General features: G+C 36.3%; 1 protein-coding gene across 2 annotated transcripts in view; it reads right to left on the bottom strand.

Moving 5' to 3' along the window:
* Window positions 1–25583, bottom strand: part of Tmlh (Trimethyllysine hydroxylase) — a 74071-nt gene that overhangs the window by 38653 nt on the left and 9835 nt on the right. For both annotated transcript variants that reach the window (XM_081751667.1, XM_081751666.1), the window contains exons 2-3: window positions 5878–6067; window positions 140–242 (exon numbers count right to left, since the gene is read on the bottom strand). In XM_081751667.1, coding sequence (XP_081607793.1) covers window positions 140–242; window positions 5878–6058 — 284 coding nt within the window. In that variant the 5' untranslated portion in view covers window positions 6059–6067. The remainder of the gene's footprint in view (window positions 1–139; window positions 243–5877; window positions 6068–25583) is intronic.

Consider the following 25583-nt stretch of genomic DNA (forward strand, 5'->3'; position numbering starts at 1 on the left):
ATCAAATTCACATTGTGACAATGGGCTGGGCTACAAAGCTTTAATGTAATCGAATACTTCACCGCACAGAACAGGTGAATTTTTTTCTTTTCTTCTTCTTTTTTTTCTTCATCACTTTAGAAGAAAAGAATAAACTTACCTACAATGATCACGGAGCCATAAATAATTGAAGATTAGCGGACGAGACCAACTAGCAGATGTCAACTGTATTTCAGATTCAAAAGTATCTAATATGATCGTTCCTAGAAAAAATGTTAGGTCATGAATATTAATAAAATGCTAAAATTAATAAGTAAAATATTGAAAGATATCCAAAATGTTAAGAATGAGAATAGTATACATAATTCTCTGATATTATATAGATATAATTCATATTCAATTTGGTAATATTAGGTCAATCAGTCTAATATTTTAATATTAACATGATTATTGTATCCTATCTAACACTAAATAAATAAATCACAAATATCATAATCAAATAATTAAGCCTGAATGTAAATAATGTGCTCTGTCTGTGTTGAGTAATTATTATACGTAACATACGGAAAGCAACTCGACTTACAAGTCACAATCTCAATAAAATTAAATTTTCAGTCGCAAGCAGAGATGTTATGCTAACTGGGATTCTGGAACTTTAAATACACAAAAAGGGATTTAAGGGAGAGCGAGTAAGTACGTAAGAGCCCCTCGAAACGGATATTTGAATTATTCACCTGTAGTCGCCGAGGAATATTACAAATTGAGCCGTTATATAACAGGTGCAAGATAAAAATACATATCTAGTGTGATTGTATTCAGAAAATAATGCAGTAGCAAAGCATTTTCTTACATATTAATTTCCGCTGAGCTAAATACTGGAGCACTAGTTTTCAAGAGAATTCTCTTTCTATATTGCTTTCAGTACTTTTGGAAGAAAAGGAGTAGTTGTAGTTTTGTTTAGGTTTATATGTCCTAATACACTACATTAATTATGATATATTTTATACTTTTCTTACTTTCGTACGCGATAAAGTCATATCCGATCAACCAATGATGGTTGCTGACAAAATTTTTAATTAAATAATAATAATAATAATAATAATAATAATAATAATAATAATAATAATAATAATAATAATAATAATAATAATAATAAAGTTGTACTATATTTAGAGAGTTGGAAACAAGCATTCAATCATTTTGTAGAAGCTCAGTTTCCTTTTGAGTGGCCAATTTGTATAGGCCCATAAGCTTATTTTACGCTTTACAAAGGTTTACGGTAAACGCTGTAGCTACGTTATTTGTGCAGATATTGATTTCAAACAAAAACATTTGAAAAATAATTGAATGCACGTTTTATGTCCAGTGCACACTCAGGCCTGCTATACTACAAACGCCTTTAAAAAATGTTAGAAGTTAAAATTTGAACGCGAATTGTCATTTTTGAAATTAAAAGTTTAAAGAAAAAAATAGACTCATCATTGCTTTTTTTTTTAGATATAGGTTTTATGATATATTTTTTCCTAACGAACAGTTTGATACCTAAGAGTCTCGTCCTCTTTTTGTTATGAGTCTTCAAGTATTGCGATTTCTGGAAAATCAGCTATGTTTAACCTGGATCACGGAATCATTAGCCTTATTTCCCACTCTGGAAATATTATTGCACGTATACTTAACAGGTGGCAGGAAAGTAAGATAGATGAGATGTTAGAGGAAGATCAACTTGGATTCCGGAAAGGAAAAGGCACCAAAGATGCTATCGGGTTGATGAGAATTATATCAGAACGAGTTCTTGACGTAAAGGAAGAGTTGTGTTTGCGCTTCATTGACTGGCAAAAAATTTTAGACTGGGTCAATTGAACCAGACTTCTGAAAATACTTAAAGATATCGGGGTCAACTGGAGAGACCGACGACTCAGTCGCAACCTATAAATAGGACAACGAGTGAACTTGTGCTTGAATGAAGGCGAAACTAATGGTGTAGAGATTGAAGAGGAGTCAGGTAGGGATGTAGTACGTCACCCCAATTACTCAACATTTACAGTGAATGTTTAATGAAGAAAGCATTAATGGAAATTGGAGTTTTCAAGATTGTAGGCCAGATCATTAACAGGATCAGATATGCATATATATGGTTAATATAGTTAGAACCGAAGGAGTACAGGAGATGAATGACAAAATAGTTGACACTGGGAAACTAAATGGAATGGAAATCAACACTGAAAAATATAAAGCCATGAGAATATCCCGTGGAAACGTGCCCTTACGGGTCGCAGTAGAACAAAGAGAACTTGAAGAGATCGATAATTTCAAGTATTTGGGAAGTATTTGACGAAAGACGGTTTCTGCACCAAAGAGTTTGGTCAAAAATTGCAATAGCCAAAGAAGTTTTTAACAGGAAAAGATCACTCTCAACTAGCACGCATCATATTGGACTAAGGAAAATGTTGGTCAGGTGCTATTTATAGTATTTGACTGTATGGCTTTGGTACCTGGAAATTACGGAAGTTAGAGAAGAAATATTTGAGCAGCTTCGAAATGTGGTGTTGGAGAAAGGTGACGACGATAAAACGAGCAAAGAGAATAACAAATATGTTTTAAAACAGATAGGAGAGAAGAGGACGCTTATAACTAGCAATCTTCACAGAAATGCCAATTGGATTGGGCACATCTTACGAAGAAATTATCTTCTTCATACCGCCATGGAAAGAAATCGAGGAATATGAAGAACATAACTGATCGATGATTTGAAGAAAATATAAGAAGAAAATATTTGAAGAAAGATAACAGAAGAAAATATTGGGAGCTAAAAGAAGAAAGTGAAGATTGAGAAACATTTCCAGGCCCAAACATACAATGAAAACTCATCATTCTCAGGAACTACCAAAAGGCACAATACTTAGTAATGTATATATAATGATAGTGTTACTAATGTATTATTTCGATTTTCAACACAGTTTTTATCATACTTACACAGGACATCACTTAACTTGTGATTTCATCATATCAAAAACAAACAGTAATTCAAAACTAGTTAAGTGTCAGTAATCAAATCTCAACCACTTGTTACTACGCAAATCTGTTTTGTGAAAATGTGAGATTTTGCAAATATGTGCCTTTTGAAATATTTCAAGTTGAACATATCCCATTTTCGAAACATTGCAATGTTTCAAGACCATTACAAACAATAGGAAGAGACTCGCAGGTATTAAACATTTTTAGGAGGAAGTATATCACGAAATCTATACCTAGAAAAAAAGGATTTAAAAAAAAATTTCAAACATGGCAATTTGCAGTTTTCAAAGTTTCAAAAACGTTTGAAGGTATTTGTAGCGTAGTTGGCTTAAATGTGCACAATGTTGCACAGTTAAATTTTTAACGTTTATATATATATATATATATATATATATATATATATATATATTTCAGATATATATAAATCTGAAACCAGTATCTTCAGAACTAACTGTTACAGTGTCTGCCACAAACTTTTGTACCGTAAAGTGGAACATAGGCTTAAGTGTATATATATATATATATATATATATATATATATAGAAAGAGAGAGAGTGAGATAAAGAAATAGATAGATATAGATATGCATATATATATATATATATATATATATATATATATATATAGAGAGAGAGAGAGAGAGAGAGAGAGAGAGAGATAAATGGCCGCTCAAAAGAAAACTGAGCATCTAAAAGATAAATGAATGTTTGTCTTCAACTCTTAAAATATAGTATAACTTAGAGTACAAGAATTAAAAGTTACAAATTCTGTAAGCAATCTTTTAATCTGAAATTGCGTGACGTCAAATGAATTGACCCTACACGCACTTTTGTCGATAAAACACAGATCTGCAAACAATAACATAGTTTTCATAGGCAAGATTCGAACCCACGCTGCTAAATTAAACATTTCTATACAGATATGTGACCTAACTGACTACACCACAAGATCATACCTGCTTGTTTTTCGATCTTCGCTCTCTACTGGCTTGATTCATTTATTACTCAGTATATCAGTTCAGTTTCTTTTTACTTTGATCATTCTCTCTTCTTTAAATCATACTGACAACTGTACTCTAAGTGACAATTATATATTTGTCAGGTGCCAACATGCAATGTCAACACCCTATATAAGACATTTCTCGGGGGATCATCTGTTGAGTTCAAGTTCGAGTAATAACTGAAAAATGCACAAAACTGACACGGTTTGTGGTAATTAAGTTAAGAATATCTACCCAGCAAACATAGGCGGCGCCAGGATTTTGGTAATGAGGGTGCAGGCTAGGATCGGATAACACATCCTAACATTTTTGCTAGAATGCTTTGCACTATTGAGCCTTAAGATCTCAAAAACAATCCCTAAGTTTTACTTTAAAAAAAAAGGGTATGATAGCAGGAAACTTATGAGAGACTTACGAACTCACTCAAATATATCCAAAACTAGGAAACAAGAAATATACAAAATAGAAAGGATTATTGTAAGAAATCTGAAAATCGAAGTTAATGTGCGTGCAGCTGCACCCACTGCAATTATTGTGGCACCGCCTATGGCACCAAGCAGAATAATGTGATTTATTGTTCCGATAGTTCAGTGGTAAATTTGCTCTTTTTCCCTTGTAATTACTTATCTCTATCTAGAATACTATAGATCAAGAGAAAATATGACTACTGGTTTTTAATTATGTGAAGTGCTGTTAGTTAAACCATTATTATTATTACTACTATTACTATAATGTCAAGGTTGGCTGGTTTAAACCAACTGTTTAAAAAAAAAACTGGTTTAAACCAAAAAAAAAAAAAAAACCTTGACAATTATATTAACAAGTATGTAAAGATCACTACAACGTTTTTTTTATCAGGAGTCCTTCGTGAGTGAGTGGGCGCACGCATCGCATTTATGGCCAATTAGTCACGGTTTCGAATTCAAATGGAGAATTTCTCTCGAATGTAAACCAAGAAGCGGTTTGGATTTCGCTTTAAGCTTATGTGACCTCTTCCAGCATAACCCGGTTGTTGCATAATAACACCAAGGCGAAACAAACTTATTTCTGTCCATATATGATATAAATACATAGAGCAAACTATTTTTTAAAAAAAAGAAAAAAAAAAGAACTGGTTTAAACCATAAAAACCGGGTTTTTTGGTTTTTTCAATAAAAGCCATTGTTTTTGCCAACCCTGATTAGTGTACCGTCCGACGTTTATGCTACGAAGTTAAGAGAGATAGTAACGATGAGGTGAATGATAATGGTGGAATGAAGGCGATGGAAGGAAATGGAAGAACCTCGAGAAGAAAAAAAAAACAAGCACATGATTTGTCCAAAGTCTATCTGGCACGAGCTAGAAACAAACCCGGGATTTCACGCACCAGAGGTTAGCGCTCTTACAAAGAGCTGTCAGCGGTTGGACATTGAATAATATTTCTGCGACTTAAAATAGAAAGTAAAAAATACTGTCGTATCATATTAGGTAAAATTTATAGATTTCTTAAGAACGACACATTATCATCTTTCTTAATGTTTCACAAGCGGTGTAAATTGATTTCATAATATGCCATGTTGGATGGAAATGGTGTAGAATGATTTGAGTGTTTTGTGCATAGATTTACAATTTGTCAGGGCTCTTTACTTCCAGTACTATCTCAAACAGTAAAATGGGTATCATAAGTTTAGAATACCCAAGAGCATCATCTTATCATTAATCTAAAAGGCACTACTTCAAGAAACATAGACTTTCGTTAAGTATACACTGAAGATGGCGATAATTTATCACTGAATTGTTCAGAGTAAATGTTAGCTTCAGGATTTTTTTAAAGTGTTGACCATTCATTACAATTACTGACATGTATCTTATTGTTTCATTAAGTTATTTATGCTCTGTCTTACCTTCTTTATGTAAGCTAGAAAAACTACTGGTATGTCGAAAAGAGGCAGAATGGTGAAAAGGTATTGATTGACCAAACAACTTCTTTCTCCTGCATCCGTCCCCATACAGCGATCTCCATATAAACTGCAATGGTTTCTTCACACACCGAAACACACCCATACGAAATTTATGTGATAGCATTTTCACTTGCTGCAATACAGAAAAACAATAAGTTTTAGACTTTTCAGAAAATAAGACAGTATTTACACATACATAATTATACAGAAAAATCTGATGGCCTGAAAGGAACTAGAAGCTTCTTTTGTCAGACGGCCCTCTTCGGAACCAGTTTATATTTCCCATATTTCGATTGTTGAATTTGTTACGAACTTCTGAGCAAACATTTTGTTTCAAACAGCACAGAAGTATGAAATTTTCACATTTTATTCAGTTCATCTTCATTTTTGTTTCGTTGATTATTACTAAATTGCATTTTGTCCTTATGTACACCCAGCCACAAAATTATCTTCCCCCTAAGTGCTCTTATTCCATTACTTGGGGTCCAGGTCTTTTGCAGTTGAGAGAACCCCTAGACAGATGCAACCCAACATACACGCAAATTTCCTCGGCACTGACCGCAGCTGGTAGCACTGAGTCAAGTCTGTATGGAAGTAAAATTGTGAGTAGATGACGCACGAAACATTTCTCCATTCTGAGATCAATCTCTCTGGTTCAGAGCGTGATATCCAATGAACATCTTATGTTAATCTCAATATTGCTGTGTATGTAATGTATTATTTCTTTATATACTGTATGTTTACAGAAATATAAATACTAACCATGCATTTATAAGGAAATGCTTGAAAGTAGCTGAAAATATCAAATCTAGAACAACTTTTGGAAATAACTTTGTAAATGATTGCTTCCATTGAGAGACCTTCTCCAATTCTTCTCATTCCAACATCTTTTTCTCTCTGGAGGAGAGAAGATCTTGCGTGTCACACTGAGTATGCATTGAAATTGAAACAGAAACATTTGAAAAAGTTTCAGCCTGGCCGGGATTCGAACCCGGGTCCACAAAATATAAGTTCAATGCGCTAACCACCCACCTACCGCACCATTTAAGCTTCCACCCAGCCGTTTCATGGAAAAATATAAGCAAGATACTTACATATAACAAAAACAAACGAATATAAACAAAATATAAATAAAAATACAAATAAGAAAATATAAGCAACTTGTGTGAGGGCTTAATGGACTTATTCGAGATTTCCTTGTTTAACTCAAAAACAAGTTATATAGACGTTGCTCAAGGAGGAAAATATTACGAAATGTTCTTCAAGTTGAGCCGTAACTTATGGGGGAGCAACTGCCTCTCAGAGAAGCTCCCCGCCGTTCGAGAGGGCCAATTTTGAGACATTTTTTTTTTTATTCCATATACGATACGAACATGCAATTAGAAATGAAGCATCAAATAGGGTCGCTAAATTACATAAACAAAACAGCACACAAAAGGTAAATAGAACAAAAATGAATCGTGGACCCATTTGAGTAATATTTATTCGTATGACTTTGAGATTTATCAATATTGTTCACTTAATAATTTTGTCATGTATGGAATGGGCCCAGGGAGTAACTAACGGAACCGCAGACCCTGCCGTGCGGGAGGGCTCTCAAGCTCCGGGAACCCATAAAGATTAAGAGAAAGTTGGAGAGAGGGGGCGCAATAATTAGAAAATCAACTTTTTCTAGAGGGCCCAAATAAGCTTATTAATGCCCCCTTCAGAAAATAATCTAAGTTACGGCGGGTCATCGGTTGCAGGTATGGTCCCGGTTTACATTACATTTCGTCTTTACCATAACTTCTAATTTCCAAAGAAGAGAAGACGACAAGAATTATTTTCACATTCTTTGAATTGTATCAATACGTATAGAAATAGACAGTTCTATGTTTATGTTCCATAATTACTAGTTTATTTTCTTATATTCATATGAGGAGTTTTTGGCAAGTTGAACCGGTGGCACTAGCCCAGTGATCCCGGGAGTTCGGCTTCTGATCATGAGGCGCAATCCACTAGGGGTTCCAATTCCTCTGAAGAGCAAGGTCGGAATTTTAATTGTCCTCGGTATTTCTGTGTTCGTGTTCTGTAGTGTTTGGAATATGTCGAAAGCACATGAGGTGCCAGTGGCGAACAACTCCGGTTGGGGCGATTTCTTGAAAAAAAAAAAAAAAAAAAAAAAAAATGTGAAAGCAGGAAACTCTCATTGCAGCTACTTGGGTTCAAACCCCGTCGTGGTAATTAGTAATTTTTCTGAATTGGAAGATACTGTTTATGAAATTGGTATTGTAATTATGTTATTCCTTTATTATTATTATTATTATTATTATTATTATTACCGCAATGGAAAGAAAAAGTAACATAGTTGAAGGTATTCATAGGAACAGAAAAGATATAGAGTATGTCAGATGTTTCTTAGGTTTACACATGAACGCAATAATATTATTACGTTTATGGATTTACAGATACAATTATTATTTTGTGACAACAAGAAATGGAATATAAAGATTTGTTAGCTGATAACAGTAATGCATTTTGTTTCGCTCTTCTTCTAAGTAGAAAGGTGAGGTGACATCAATAGGATCATTCTCGTGACTAGCGATCCCTATTGTAAGTTCGATCACTATTTGCAATTTGTGCACAGCTAGGAACAATTCCTTGGAACTCATTTTTGGCCCATACTACAGCAGTGAGGACGTGTTCATCAATTCTTGTGCAAACACGTTACTTGCCAGACAGTTACGAAGGTTGATACGGATGACATAATTTTGTGTTGTTGGTATATCACCTGTAAAGGAAGTTGTCTCAACTCTTAGACCCAGAGAAATTGAATATTTTTCATGTTAGTATACATCAGAAGTATGTTTTGTAGATTATAAAAATTTCCTGAATTGCCACAGCCGGAATCGAACTCGCGTCCCCAACATTATGAATCCACTACTCTAAGACATCACTGTTCTGGGAGAAGGAAAAAATGGAGTTGCAGTGAATTCAGTAATTACACACTTTTACGATTCCAGTGTAGTAATGCTGAAAATTTCTGATTTCAGTCATGATAAAATAGTAAAGTATTATGCAGAAATAGTCCAGAGAAGTCAACTTTAAATTGACAGCTCATATGTACAGAGGCGCTGCCGTATGTTCTCGCCTCGGGCTCTGATTTTTCACGGTACGGCATTGGACAGATATTTATATCGATTGGAATTTGGTGTTTCAGTGCATTGGATTATTTTTTAAAGTTAATTAATTTAACGAACCTTCCTCAATACCTTGTTTCCTATTTTTATGCGTTTTACTCACTTTTACAGTTTTTCCACTAACTCTTTAAGAAGAGGGACAAAAACACAGAGGACAGTAAAAATCAACAAACAATATTCGCGCGTTCTTCCCTTGCCTGAAGTAAAACAATAAAATATGGTGAACATGCAATTTTTGGTCTTCCATTTTCTGTGGTGTCAAATCCAGAGTTGGAGTGGGTCAAATTGATCGAGTTTTCTGAGTGGGTCAGTGGGTCAACTGCATGTGACCCACTGCAACCCATCATTCACCATGACCCACCACTCACTATGACGCACTCTGACCCACCGACCCTCTCTGCTCACTGCATTGTAGACAGGATCTGACGCGACAAAACGCCAATGAACCACAAAATTACTCCCCCAAAATGTTAAATCGCCTATATGTGTGATTTGTTTACATTAAGGTGAAGTTAAAAAAACTAAAAAAAAAGTACCCCGGAGGGGGCTCGAACCACCAACCTTATAATTACTGGGCGGGTATTCTTCCGACTTCGCCACGGAGGCGATGAAGGAGACGTCGCTTGTAAAGGGATAAATCGTTGAGATCTTTTTAATTTGGTCAATCACAGTGCTCTTAACCGTATATATGACACGATAACTGTTTGGGATAAGATAAAATGAGTTCGCCATGTAATTTTATAACAAAGTGACACGTGTCTATTTATTTTATTTCATAGTTCTCCCATACTCACTTTCTAATGATCGACGACAGTTGCCATCTAAATTCATACAATTATCGCACTCAAGATTTTTCACTTCATGATGTTGAGACAACGGATATTCTTGACCCCCGGAGCTCACTTTAGGCTCATTCCACGTCAAATCACCCAGAAAAAAATCCGAGATGTCACTTACCGATTCAGATTTTAATGGAACTTCGTGTAAAGGTATGAAGACCTGCAAAATTTTTCTTCCGAAATCCTAATAGTTTGTGAGAAATACGAGACCAAAGTTTCAGAATTTCAGAGATCCCGGTCGTTCTCAAGGCCATCTAATATTTCGTAGAGCTTAATACAAAAATTCATATCTCAGTATCTAAGCAATGTATCACTTGGAAATTTTTACCCGAAGTTTATATAAGTCTGTAAAGCTAATAAAAAAAACACCGTCAAGATTGCTGTACATTAAGGGTAAAAAATGCACCCTTGCACTTCAAAACAGTTAATTTTTTGTGTAAATTTCTAATTTTACATAATGCGCATTATAGCTGTAAGGCGGACCAATTACCTTGCCGCTCTTTTTTAAAAATTGAACCTTATGGTATGTTCTAAGAGACTGTAAAATAAAATTAGTTTTTTTTTTTTTTTTTTTTTTTTGAATGCTTCGGTTAGTAATTCTCGTTTAACCCTACAAGGCCAACGCGCCAGCTTTTCGTATCATTTGTAAAGTGTTATTGCCATTGATGCAAGCAAGGTATTGGCACATCATTGCTCGATTCACTCACACAGGTCTCAAGTAATTACTAAATATGCGTGACGCGTTCCATCTCAATTCAGACAGGGCATGTACCGGTCAAGTCATGGATTTTGGTAATTATTTTTTTTTTTATGAATTCCTTATGGAAAATTAAGAAACCCGTATTTTTTGTTATTTTCTCGAAAAAAAATTTCTACTGGGATATTGCTTCCTTAAGTTCATTGTCAGTAATTGCTGAAGACCAAAAAGTAGTATTCTGTACTACTTTTGACGAAGCATATCTCAGCAACAAATTAACATAAAGATGTAATTCTTTTTTTCCTAATAAATAATTGTGTCTAGTTTGTGATGTCAGAAGATTACTCCCATGTCTTGTATACAGGGTGTCCAAAAATTGTGGCAACTTTAGAAAAAATTTCAAAAATTACACGATTTCGGAATTTTTCCCCTCTTTTTCGTAACAATACATATATTTGTTGTTTAAAACTTTGAGTAGGCATGACTAGGTTTTTTACCGCAAAAATACTTTAAAGAGGTTGTGACTGTTATTTTAGCAGTAACAACAACGAAAATTTGGCCGTTTTCGCAGTCCGTCATATATGGACGCCATTTTCTTAGAAAACGTACTTTCAAAAAATATAATTTTTTAGTATAAACGAGCTATGTATGTGTTCTAAAGGCTCACCAAGTCTTATGTTCGACCACACACTGGTTTAGATTTTATGGCTAAAAGTTTCCTCCGAAAAATTGTGTTCACGAGGCAAGTCGCGGGATATTGAAATTTGACGGAAGATGATGTTGCGGTCGCCGATAATTCATTTCTCACCTTTGCGAAGTTCGCAGAACATGTGCTGATACATTCGTTACTATGTTTAAACTCGTTCCTTCCTCCTCATCATAGAGCTCCTTCGTGGCTAAGCGGTTAGCGTACGCGCCTATGGGGGCAGACCCGGGTCCGATTCCCGGTGGGAGATCATGTAGTTCGGATTCCACGTTAATCAGTAGGTTCACCTTTCATATAGCCTCGGTGCTGAACGGGCGCGAACTCAAAATCAATCAATAAATCCTCCTCCTCCTCCTAATAATAATAATATAGTAATAAATTGCTATTTCCAGTAGTAGGAGGAGGAGATAGAGAGTTATTATCAAGGAGGCCATGTATTCGAACCCAGAAGTTTCCAACTCTACATATTTTCCAATTATCGTTATCTACACCAGTCGAATGCAGGGATGGTACCTTGAAACTAAGTCCTAATGTACTTCTTCCCAACATTTTTCGTAACTCCGTCCTATGCTGAAAGGTCATAAATAAAATAATAATAATGACGATTATGATTATGATTATTATTATACTGCGTGGCCAAGTCGGTAACGCGTTAGCTTTCCGTGCGAGCAGTGCCAGGTTCGATTCCCGGGTGTTCAAAAATTTCGGTGTTGACCCTGCATCGTAAGGACAACTGGGGAGCTATCTCAATAGAAAGGTAGCGAACTCTGGTTTGGAAAGCCAGGTTATACAACTGTGGGAGGCGAGGCGGGGACCACGTCTCACCCATGCGAAAAGCTGTCTGGTCGGCTTAAGCTCTTCAGGGCTTCGTGCTATGGAGTTATTATTGTTGTTACTATAGTCCAACTGATTCTAGTTTTCCACAAATAAGCGGAGGGCACCACTTCTATGCAACATGTTTCAATGGAAAAAAATTATACAATATTCTGTGGCCCTTTATTAACAAAAACGGGACATTCCCTAAAATCGGGATTTTTCCTAATGTTAGTCATTGGTTTTGACTGTAAAAACTGGAAAATTCCTGAAGTCCTAAAGAAAGCACTTCGTCTAGCAAACGCATTCTCAAGTAGATCATTTCGAGTGTGAATGTCGTGGAATGTGCTGTGGGTGGTTAGTTTTGCTGCTCATTCACTTCTCATCGTAGTTTTTGTAGTGCCTTCGAATGTTAACTGAATACGTTCTTAAGGTTCGCAATTTGAAGAACTTGTGTTTTCGACTATAAGGGCTCTTAAAATTTAAACGAAGACTGGAATCTTTATTAATTTATGTAATCATGAGAGCATGTTGTAAACAGGTACAGTGTGGCTAGGACACAGCATGTACACAAAGTTGTTGACATAGTGCTTTGTAGAATTATAATTTCAGTCTATCTTGTGCATATGATTGTGTAATTTTCAGTTCTTCGTGGTTAATAGTTTTATCAAGGAAGAGTTTACAGATAAATCTTGAAAGGAAAAATACCTGGGCGTTCTTGGCCTCTGAAACTACGTCACTGCTTAAAAAAATAAAAAGTGATCGTTTCATTGAAAATATTGGGTGCATTGTGTGGAAGTGACTAAATAGCTTGTATACTTTCAAAAATATATGTATTTAGACAATCGTTTTTAAGCTGTTAACCGGTCCTATTTTTATCGTAATTTTTCATAATGGGTACGTTTACAGAATACCGTGTAAAGTGTGCGGACATTGCAAAACGGCACAAAAAAGTTATTTATCAACCAAAGTCAAGAAAATTTCGTTCTGTTGACGAGTTCGAACTGGTTAGTGTAATTCAACGCTGTCATCCTCAACTTCTTATTTCGGAGCTGATACTTTGTGTTCGCGGTGTGTTGAGTATTATCTAAGTGCAAGAGAAGACCTTCCCGAACCATCCACACCAAATCTTCAGCCTAGCACTCCCACGGGAATATCACCTGGTACTGATGAGCAGAAGTATGAAGATCCTGCAGCTCTCACACATTCTTTAAATTTGGCCGCACGAGTAATGGAAATAGACACTAGTCCCCTTGTGCCACCGACAAGTCTCAAAAGTCACCAACGAATGTCATATGCGTCAAAAAAACGTCGTAAACTGTTTCAAGAATTTGAAAAAGTTGTAGCGAAAACAGTAAGTTCAGTGTACAACGTCGACCTTACACCAACTAAAACCACCTCAGTCTGTCCCGTTAAGTGTTCTGCATGTGTAGCATGGGAAGAAAATATCAATAAAAGCTTTAGCGGAACAACATCTTACAATGAAAAGGTACGATTGGCTACGATAATACCAACTTCCATTTCCAGGTCAAAGGCACTTGAATTATTCCCTTCCGTGACAAAATACTTAATTGACAGTCAAGAACAGTAATAAAAACCAAAGGAATTTACAGAAATCCTGACCCACACTGTGGCCATTCAATTGATGAGAACACAGTTGAAAGAGCTTTGAAGTATTATCTATGTGACGAATTTGACTGCTCCCGTCAAAGCTCAAACAAAAGCGATGTTGTTACTGTGGTAGAAGATGGTATTAACACAAAGAAAGTTAAGCGATACCTAACACGGTCAATTAACGAAATATATAAAGTCTTTAGAAGAGAAAATCCAGAATTGAAAATTTGCCACTCAAAATTTTATAGCCTGCGGCCGAAATGGGTTATACCCCAACCCTATAGAGACTTTTGTGTTTGTGTCTGCTGTGCGAACTTCGAACTTGCCGTTATTGCTTTAAATCATCTGAGAAACAAACGAACTAGTAAAGAAGAAGTGTTCCAGGAGCTCTTTTCACTTGTGGTATGGTCAATTGACAGTCAAAGTTGCAAGATACAAGAATGTGCCGATTGCCCTGGTATAGAAGGAATACACATCGCTTCTCTGGAATTGGAAGAATACCTAACAGAAGTTTCTTATGCAGTTTGGGAAAACAATGATCTTATAACGAAAACCGTCCCTCTGCAAAGCTTCGTCGTGTACATTGGTGCAGTCACAGTTAAAGTTCTTGTGCATAGGGAAATGAAGGAAATTCAAAGGAAAGCTGTAGCTACTGAAAAACTTAAGGTGCGTGACGATAGTAGTTATTTAGTAATGCACGTTGATTTTGCAGAAAATTGGTCTGTAATACTGCCTGGGAAAATACAAAGTTACCACTGGCAATCCAACCAAATATCAATTTTCACCTCAGTTACATACAGTAGCAATGAAACCTGATCCTACGCTGTTGTTAGTGACGATAAAGTACATGACACCGCCCATGCTATATACGCTATGAAAAACATTGAGGGGCACGTTAAATCGGCAAGCCAAGCAGAAATAATGAAGTTGACAGTTGTGTCCGATGGAGCAGCTAACCACTTCAAGAACCGATTTCAGTTTCAGGAACTGAAAAATCACTCGTATAAATTTAAACAATGCCTTTTCACGGCAGCTGGACATGGAAAAGGACCGTGTGATGGCATTGGTGGACTTGTAAACATTTTGCTACACATCACAATCTCAGCAAAAGCGCTACTGAAGTGATCAAGAATGCACAAGATTTTGCATTAACTGTACAAGATTATGTACCTTTAATTAAAATTATATTATTACGAAGTTCGGATGTGGAAAATTTTCGAAAACAGAAAGTGTCGGCGTGGCAAAAGGTTCGTCCTATTATAGGTAATTCAGAAATGTCATCGTTTGCTTTCCCAGGACGACAAAATGTACTTATCTCGCACAGTCAATCATGGTCTCCACGAACCAGAGAACATTGGGACAAAGTATGTTGGGAATGGCTTTGTGCAGTTAAATGACATTAAATCTGGTTGCTTTGTTACTTGTCTTTATGTCAATGAATGGTGGGTGGCAGAAGTTTTAACGGTAAACTATGAGTTTCGTGATGTAACTGTCATGTTTATGTTACCGCATGGGCCTTGTGGAGGTTATAGATTTCCCGCTGAGCACATGAAGGAAGAAAATACATGTTCTATCCCACTAACAAACATTTCAAAAGTCGTTAATACACCTGTACCGGTAGGCAGCACAGAAAGGTCACAAAAAGTAAGCGTTTTTGATACTGAAAAAAACAATTCGTCGCTTTTCACGGAGGACACACTAGGGGTAAGTATTTATATTTGCATACAAACATTTGTGTTATAAGCATGCTAGCATATTATTCCTGGATGGGTAACATAGATTTCGACTGTGCAGCAGTGGTCATAGTCGATCTCATTTTGCGAATCAATGTTGTCCTTTTTTGTTTTTCGATCAATGTAATTTAACGATGGTAACTAATGTACTGTATCAGCACATGTTCTGCGAATTTCGCACAGGTGAGAAATGAATTGTCGGCGACCGAAGCATCGTCTTCCGTCAAATTTCAATATCCCGTGACTTACCTCGTGAACACAATTTTTGGGAGGAAAGTTTTAGCCATAAAATCTAAACCAGTCGAGGTCGAACATAAGACTTGGTGAGCCTTTAGAACACATACATAGCTCATTTATACTGAAAAATATTTTTTGAAAATACGTTTTCTAAGAAAATGGCGTTCAAATATGGCGGACTTTGCGAAAACGGCCAACTTTTCGTTGTTGTTACTGCTAAAATAACAGTCACAACCTCTTTAAAGTATTTTTGCGTTAAAGAGCCTAGTCATGCCTACTCAAAGTTTTAAACAACAAATATATATATATATTGTTACGGAAAAGAGGGAAAAAATCCGAAATCGTGTAATTTTCGAAATTTTTTCTGAAGTTGCCACAATTTCTGGACACCCTGTATACAAGACATGGGCCTCTTCTGACATCACAAACTACACACAATTATCTATTAGACAAAAAAAAAAAAGAATTACTTCTTTATGTTGCTGAGATATGCTTCGTCAAAAGTAATACAAAATACTAATTTATGGTCTTCAGCAATTACCGACAATGAACTTGAGGAGGCAATATCTCAGTAGAATTTTTTTTTCAAGAAAATAAAAAAAAAATACGGGTTTCTTAATTTTCCACAAGGAACTCACAAAAAAAAATAAGTACCAAAATCCATTACTTTATCGGCACATTTTTTTCCTTGACCTGCCTGAATTGAGATGGAACACGTCATGTGTTGTTTGTGTTGAAGTGTGTGGGGGTTCAGAGAAGCGGCATAACCAGGCTAGAAACATTCATTTTCGAAATTTTATAGAAAAAAAAAATCTGTTTGCCGAACTATTAATATAATCAAAGTAAATTTAATGTTAAAATTGAATTAATCTTCCAAATCTACAGTCCATTATCTTTCAAATAACGTAGAAATGAAGTCTATATGACAGTCCGAAAGGAAGGGGGGGGGCGGTACCTGATTATTTTTCGATTGGGAAGACGTACTTTCATAAACGTAATTTACAAATAGGAACAACAGGACTAATACAAAGTACAGAACAAAACTCAATTTCGTACTTCTTTTTATCAACATTTACGACAGTTACATTTTAGTCTTCAAAACGAAATAAAAATAATGATTGAACTTTTCCACTACATTAAATTGAAAATTTGTAACCAAAGAAATATGCAATTTCCTTGTGCATACAATCAATTTCTTACCTCAGCATACGCCAATCACAGTGATTGGATTTCACTATTTGAGAATGAAGGAACTTGCTACTTCGTTTAAGCAAAACGCAGCCTGTATTGTTCCTCCACAAACTGAACCTCCTTATCTGAGAAATAATATACTCTTCCAGTACCTTTAGTAAAGGGGGCGTACACAGAACAAATAATATTGGATATCGGAACATGGCACACGTCGTCTTTTCCTGCAGAAGGTCAGTAAAAGGATGGAGCCGGTCCAAAAGGGTGCATAAACTTGTCTTCAACATCATTTTTCTCTTCATCTTTATCTAATGATAACCCCAAAAACCAATGGTTATCGTAAACACATGCAAGATACGAATTAGTGATGATGTCCGCAATGTTCATTCGAAAAGATGTCTTCTCTTCAGTAAAATGAAAAATGGAACTGAAATCTGGATGAGCAATGACTCGCTCTGTCCCAATCGAGGTTTGGCTTAGAGGAGAGAACTGATGATATGATCGTGTTCCAGGAATTGTTTTTGCACCAGAAAAACGATTTTGTAGTTTTTTTTGTGTGTATCTATGAAAGTTTCTTTTTTCAGCAAGCTGAAATTTATATATTCAATGCAAGATCTACAGAAGGTAAAATCTTTTTCTGGCGTATTTAAAAAATCAGAACATCTTTGAAGGCTTTCTTTAGTAAGCAGATGTTTAATTGTCCCACCAATACCATCACATGGGGATTTATCATGACTTGTAGCAAAAAATGACAATGATGCACTTAAGGAGAAATTCTCATAATGGTAACACAAGTTCATGAAGTTTTTACAATTCCTGTACTGCGCAGCGCATCCATCACTAAACTAATTTACATTTTTGACATATGGAAATTGCTCTTTCAGAAAAGAAGTTATTTGTTTCTGAGTCTCATAAATAAATGCGACATCGTGTTCCAAGTCATCTGATATCACACACAAACTAAAAACAGTCAGGTCTGCAGATCCAGGATGACGTGTATATAGTACTGCTGGGTGTAGGGTACAGGAATCAGTAGACCAGTGATACCGTTGAACTTCGTCTTGAATTATGTAGGAATAATTTTCACTGAAGTCCATCAGAACGACGGCTGTCTCTGGCTCAAGATTTTTCTTTCTGTCCTTTAAGAAATGTGACTGTGCTTTGGAAATAAATGAATGTGGCACAAGTTTTTCAAGCTTTCGTATCAAAATTATCACATACTTGTCCAGTGTGACAGTACTTTTCACCAATTCTGTTCTGCCCGTTGATACCTACTGGTAATATGTTACTTCCTCCCCAGGATCAAAATCCTCGAATTTTGCAATCAGAAGCTGCCTCAAATTTTCACTGGAGGGACACTTGGAACAATGTCTCAACATGCAATCCCTACTGTACACAGAACAAACCAGATGACGGATCAAGTCTTGATATGACTCTTCTATATGACATGCATGCAGTAGGAGAATAACGTTTTGACGTATTGTACACACGCACACGGAATGTGTCCCAGCAGAATCTGCTAATACACACCACTTAGGACGTAGCGTGCAAAATTTAGAAAATTCAATTTTAATGTTGGGATGTTGATGTTTAAATGAGGAGTATAATTCTTTTAAATTCCCAAGTAATAATCGCTTCTCCATGTGTACATTTTTTGAAATACTCACTGTTTTTCCAGGTAGAATTCTGGAATATTCATCATCAACGCAGAAATTCTTTACTATTTGAATTTTATCTTCACTCAGCTGTTTTCCCTTTCTCAATTCAGGAATAGCTAAAATTCCTTTATTCTTCAGAACTTCCCTTGCTTGCCGGACGGCATATTCACTTACATTAAATTCATCGACAATCTGTTTCCTGCTCCAAGATGAGGGCACTAAAGTTAACAGTTGTACTTTTTCTCTTCTAGTGATTTTACCTTGGAGTTTGGCCTTTATTAAATCAAGAAGTTTATCCATATCATGAGCCTTTTGTTTCACATCTTTTGAAATTTTACAAGAATCTTGTTTAGAGACAAGCTCTTTCCCCACAACTTTGCTTATTTTACTTTTCAGAGCAGAACTTGCTGAGTCAAGCTTTCTTTTAGCATATGCAGGCTTGCTGTGTGACGGAATGGCGTCGGATTTTAGAGGTGACTCCCCTAATGCTGTAAGTGAAACATTAAGATGCTCTACAGTTTCGTTTTTTGCGACAGATTCTTCTAGAACAGATACATCGTGTTCACTACATCCGTCCACGTCTTTGCATTCAAAGGAAATCCCAAGTTTGTTTCTGCAACTACTGCATATCTTTTGTCCAGGAATAGCCTTTACAGAGTCAATGTTTTTATTAATTTCATTAACAAAATCAACACTTACTTTTCGCAAAGCCTTAGTGATTGGTTTTTTGTGGCAATTAAATGGATCAAAACAACTTATCTGATAATGTTCATACTTCTTCAAGTAATATGTTTTATGATGTTCACAAACACTAGTTAATAAATCAGAACTGATTCCACTCCTTTGGGATAACAATTCTTTCTCGGATGCACTGATAATACAATGCAATTTGACCACCCGTGTATAGCTGTTCTTGTGGCATTCACTTTTAGTTTCCTTTCCTACACTACACTGTTCTAATTCACTTCGCGACATCGTTGTAGGCCAAATTATCACTTCACAGGATGTACAACACTATCTTGCAGCAACCCCAATAAGTATTCAGTCTTAACCACTCAACACGACATAAACATCTGCACAGAAACACAGCTGAAACCGAAATGAATAAGTTACTGTACGGCCACAATGCAGAACCAGGCAAGATTAGGCATGTTCCTACTCGCATTGCTCACACAAGATTTTTCATGTCAGTTCAAGACACAACTTGCATGTTCGCGTTAACTAAACGATATTCAATCCATAACTAGTCCTGCATTAGATTTGATAGTTTATTATGCATCATGTACATTCACAGCAAAAAGTTCTGAGGTGAAGAAATGAAATTTACTCCCCTCCCACAGTTGCAAATTCGGTCAATCTCACTTCGTCTCAAATACTGAAAGCTACACAATAACTCTAAAAATAACAGTGAGTTTAGAACTTTACATGGAGAAAGTATTTTATTCGGGTTCGGGAAATCAAACGAACATTTGTGCTTGTGTATAGGATATCTCAAAAGTCCCCTGACATCGGGTAACTCAGTTATTATCAGAGTTACAACAAAATGTAAGAGGGAAAATCGTCTCCAAATATGATGTTTTCAATCTAAAGTGGAGGAACTTTTTAAATCGAACTAGCCGTTTGGGCTGTACACTCTTTATGTACCCGATGCTAAATGAAAACGCAACATTGCCATTTACCTGGGCCCACAACACAAGTGAATGAAGTTACTGTCTTTTACGCTAACGTGTCGATGACCAGGCCCCACTTAAAACATAACCCCTATTCACCATACTTTTACAAAATTGATCCACCTCCCCCAGCCCCTCTATTAATGGCAACGTTGCATATTCGTTTAACGTTGGACGCTAAAGAGTGCACAGCCCAAACGGCTAGTCCGATTTAAAAAAATCCTTCACTTTAGATTGAAAACATCATATTTGGAAACTGTTTTTCCTCTTACATTTTGTTGTAACTATGATAATAACAGTTAGCCTATGTCAAGGGACTTTTGAGACACCCTGTATATTTAACAACTACGAAACGTACGATCTTTGACACTATAGATACATATATCAACAAATATATTAAATAAATGTATACTCTTCAAGTCATACAAAACTTTGCATTATGACTAAAAGCTTGTACTTTAGTTTGTGCGGTTAGGTTTAGCTGCAGGGACTTTTGCTGGCACTGGCTTCCCCTTGACTACTATATAACTTTCATTTCTACTTTATTTGAAAGATAATGGACTGTAGATTTGGAAAATTAATTCAATTTTAACATTAAATTCACTTTGATTATATTAATAGTTCGGCAAACAGAAAAAAACTATAAAATTTCGAGAATGAATGTTTCTACCCTGGTTATCCCGCTTCTCTGAACCCCCACACATTTCAACACAAACAACACGTATACTTAGTGATTACTTGAGACCTGTGTGAGTGAATCGAGCAATAATGTGCCAATACCTTGCTTGCATCAATGGCAATAACACTTTACAGATGACACGAAAATCTGGCGCGTTGGCCTTGAAGGGTTAAACGAGAATTACTAACCGAAGCATTTAAAATAATAATAATAATAATAATAATAATAATAATAATAATAATAATAATAATAATAATTTTATTTTACAGTCTCTTAGAACATATAAGGTTCAATTTAAAAAAAAAAGAGCGGCAAGGTAATTGGTCCGCCTCACAGCGATAATGCGCATTGTGTAAAATTAGAAATTTACACAAAAAATTAACTATTTTGAAGTGCAAGGGTGCATTTTCATCCTTAATGTACAGTAATCTTGATGGTGTTTTTTTATTAGCTCTACAGACTTACGTAAACCTCGGGTAGAAATTTCCAAGTGATACATTGCTTAGATACTGAGATATGAATTTTTGTATTAAGCTCTACGAAATATTAGGTGGCCTTGAGAACGACCGGGATGCCTGAAATTCTGAAACTTTGGTCTCGTATTTCTCACAAACTATTAGGATTTCGGAAGAAAAATTTTACAGATCTTTATGCCTAAGTAGTGTTAATAAGTACACAAAGTTTCATTAAAATCTGAATTGGTGGGTGATATATGGCCTGGGTGATTTGACGTGGAATGAGTGTTTAGGAACAATTCGTCAGGAAAAAATAATATAAAGTAATAACAGCATGCACATGACTGGCGATAGTTCGTGTTGATCCCTTCGCGATTCTCCGTGACAAATCGAAGGAGCGCGGACCAAAACGAAGTCCTCGCTGCTACGCGGTAGTAACTTCAACACCCCGACGTGAGATATCTGTTTCCACTCGACGAAATCCTGCCGGCAGTGGGACACTAGCGGCAATCCTTCGACTCGTTTCTATATTGACGATCGACGTTTACCCGCAAGTGTGCCACCAGGTGTTGGCGACGTTTACGACATGGGGTAGGTCCATGTTTCATATAGCCCCGCTGCTGAAAGCGACGTTAAACTCACAATCATCTCAACTCAACTCAACAAAAAATACAGTGCTTCGCATCATATATCCATATAAGCTTACTATGCGCTTTATAATAATTGCTGAAGCTTGTTTGTTATATGGAGCGCTTAGAACACAGGGCAATCAACCCATAAAGTTGTGAGAAAAACAGACATTAAATTTGTAATGTAAGCTTCTGTATGTTGGTCTGCGTACTTTGATTTGGGACTTTCAAATTTCATCCGTTTCTCCACTGAAAAGTATCGATAATTCAACAAGGAAATAATTAGACCATGGAAATAATTTAATTCAACAAGGAAATAATTTAATTGCAATTCATCGTAATTTTGCCCATGACAAACACTTTACCATTTTATATCGTAAGGTCAGATCCATCATTGTTGTAACAGAGCGGTGCTTGAGGGATTGACCGTAGAAATTCAAACTCCGATTAGTTAGAATTTGACAGCCTGGTTTTATTACAAGTATAAACTCTTTAGTCGGTAGAAAAGAGGACGTGGATCATGTGTCAGAGTTGATGACGATGTGTTTTGGTGGGTCAGTGGTTGATGGTGGGTGGTGGGTCGGAGTGGCTCATGGTGGGTAGTGAGTCAGAGTGGGCCAAGGTGGGTGCTGGATCATGGGTCAGAGTGGATTGCGGTGGGTGGGGGGTCAAGTTTTCATTGACGCACGCCATCTCTGATCAAATTTGTAAAACCAAACCAAACAAAGAGTAATATTACTACACAAAACGCTCAACATCTTACCTATTCATGACAAACTATTGCAGATCCGAATAACTCCAGTATATCCACAAACCATCATTTGTCATATTTTACCGAAATACGTCATGACTTTTTTGACAACCTGATACTTTAAATGTTGTTAATACGCAAAGTTCATTGATCTCATCACTTATTCACTTATTCTCTTATGATCATCACAACCTTTAGGGTACTTCCCGTAGATAAAGAAAGGTGAAATGTAGTATTACTTTACTTGGTGTAGCGTGCAAGTAAACAAATGAAAAGCAACAGGATAATATTTCCCTCCTCCAAACTCCCTAAAGTGGAGTGCGTTGATTATTCAACAAAAAGACTTGAAATCCAATCAGAAAATTCACAAAATATAAAATATGTAGCCAAGTCTCGACTTTGCAATAATAATAATAATAATAATAATAATAAAGGAATAACAGAATTTCAAAATCAATTACGTAAACGATAGCTTCCAATTAAGAAAAAAATGATTGCCACGACGCAGGGCCGTAACTTGAAACCGCTACTGCCCCCCAGGGAAGCTCCACGCCGTTCGAGGGGGCCCATTTTAAGACAAAATTGTCTTATTCCATATACGATACAAACATGAAATTATAAGTGAAGCATCAAACAGGTTCACTACATTACATAAACAGAACACACAAAAGGTAAATAAAACGAGTCGTGGGCCCATTTCAGTAAAAAATGTCTACTATTAGGGGCCCTAGAAATAGTATATATTCGTATATTATTGTTAGATTTGTCAATATTGTCCCCTTAATTAATTTGTCGTGTATGGAATGGGTCCAGAGGCATAACTAACGACTCCGCAGACCTCCGGGGACACATAAAGAGTAAGAGAAGGGTGGAAAGAAAGGGCCCAAGAATTAGGAAAACGGCTTGTTCTAGGGGGCGCAAATACGTGTATTAATGCTTACCCCCTCCCCAGAAAAATCTAAGTTACGGCGCTGCCACGACGGGATTCGATCCCGTGTCTCTCCCATACGAGTTTCATAATTTGCCAATCTACCGCAAATTCCTCATACAAAGATAAAACAATAAACTAGTAGTTACAGAAGATAAAAATAGAACTTTCTTTTTCTACACGTGTTGATGCAATTCAAAGAATGCGAAAATAATGTCTGCCGCATGCACGTAGCCAAGGGGTAGGTCCGGGGGTCCGTATCCTCCTCTTCGAGCAAAAATGAAAAAAACATTAAGGAAAGATGAAGCAAAAAGAAACGAGAAAAAGAAGAACCAGTGTTAAAAATATAAAGCTACAGCAAGCGTTTAGTTACTCTTTCTTATGAGGAGCTTTGTGTGGGGGAAAGTCAAGTTAAAAATGGATATTATTGTAACGGAGCATTCTGAAATGCATCTAGCTCCATGCTAATAATATGGACTACATATGACGATCAGATAAGAGTCTCAGGTAGAACTTACGAAATTCCAATAATCTCCAATAATATGAGCCTGGCAACATAGGTTCCAGTGACACTTGTTAAAGAAATTTTCAATTTTGCGGCAACATCAATCCATTTCGCGACAGGATGTTTTCACTGCCGAAAGAGATCTCGTTGCTATCCTTAACGGCATTAAACGAAGACAAGAAAAAGAAGAAAAGACAAGAAGAACCGAGTTCGAAAGACCTCGGAAGACTATATCTTTTTCAATTTTTTAATATCCTTTTACTCGAGATTTCTTCATAGTTTGTTACTAAAATACTTATTAACATATCCTCAATTTATTGTCCTAACAAACCAATATGGGTACGCTGTCAGTAAAATAGTTTAGATTGATAGAGTCTTTTGTGGTAACCACAATATTTCATGTCACGCCCCCTCATTGCAAAATCCTGGCTACACGAACCAAAATATTTCACCAGTAAAATAGTTTAGAATGACCCGGCCCCTGGTGTGATAACCTCAATATTTCATCACGTATCCCCGTATTACGAAATCCTGGCTACGTGCCTGTCTGCCGGCTTGCCCTTTCGCGAATTCCAAGAATTTTTTCAATTTTCATAACACGTTTTTCATTAAAGTAAGCTTGCAGTTTTACTATACGGATCCATAGTAGTAGTAGTAGTAATAATAATAATAGTAGTAGTAGTAGGAGGAGGAGGAGGAGCAGGAGGACGAGGACGAGGAACGGGTTAGAAGCTCCGCAGGGTTGGTTAGGTTCTGTTCTCTTGCTCAAAATTTTCTGTACATTTTACATGAGCAACTTCAAAAAGCCGGCTAGGGTAGCGCGGATCGGCGTAAATGCTGCCGGCTTTTCCTCTTTGGAAATTAGAAGTTACGATGAGGAAGAATAGTAGTAATGTAAATCGGGAACAGTTAAAAACGATGAGGTAGTCTCAACTTGAAGAACGTTTCGTGATATTTTGCTAATTGACGAAGGTCTATATAACTTGCTTTTGAGTTAAAGAAGGGAATCTCGATTAAGTCATTGTGACACTCATAAGGAACGTCTTCTTATTATAGTATTTGTATAGTCTTACACGCAACAATTTTAACTAGCTAAAAGTTTAGATAAAAGATGAAGTGACGCGGTAGGTGAGTGGTTAGAGTATTGAACTTCTGTTCGGCGGACCCGGGTTCCAATCCCGGCCAGGTTGAAACTTTATAAATGTTTCAATTTCAATACATACTCAATGTGACAAGAAAGATCTCTCCTCCAGAAAGAAAATGATGTTGGAATGAGGAGAATTGCAGAAGGTCTCTCAATGGAGGCAATCATTTACAAACTTATTTCCAGCAGTTGTTCTAGATTTGATATTTTCAGCTACTTTCAAG

Source organism: Thermobia domestica, chromosome 3 (genome assembly GCF_964235325.1).
Source record: "Thermobia domestica chromosome 3, izTheDome1.hap1.1, whole genome shotgun sequence".
Classification (NCBI taxonomy): Eukaryota; Metazoa; Arthropoda; class Insecta; order Zygentoma; family Lepismatidae; genus Thermobia; species Thermobia domestica.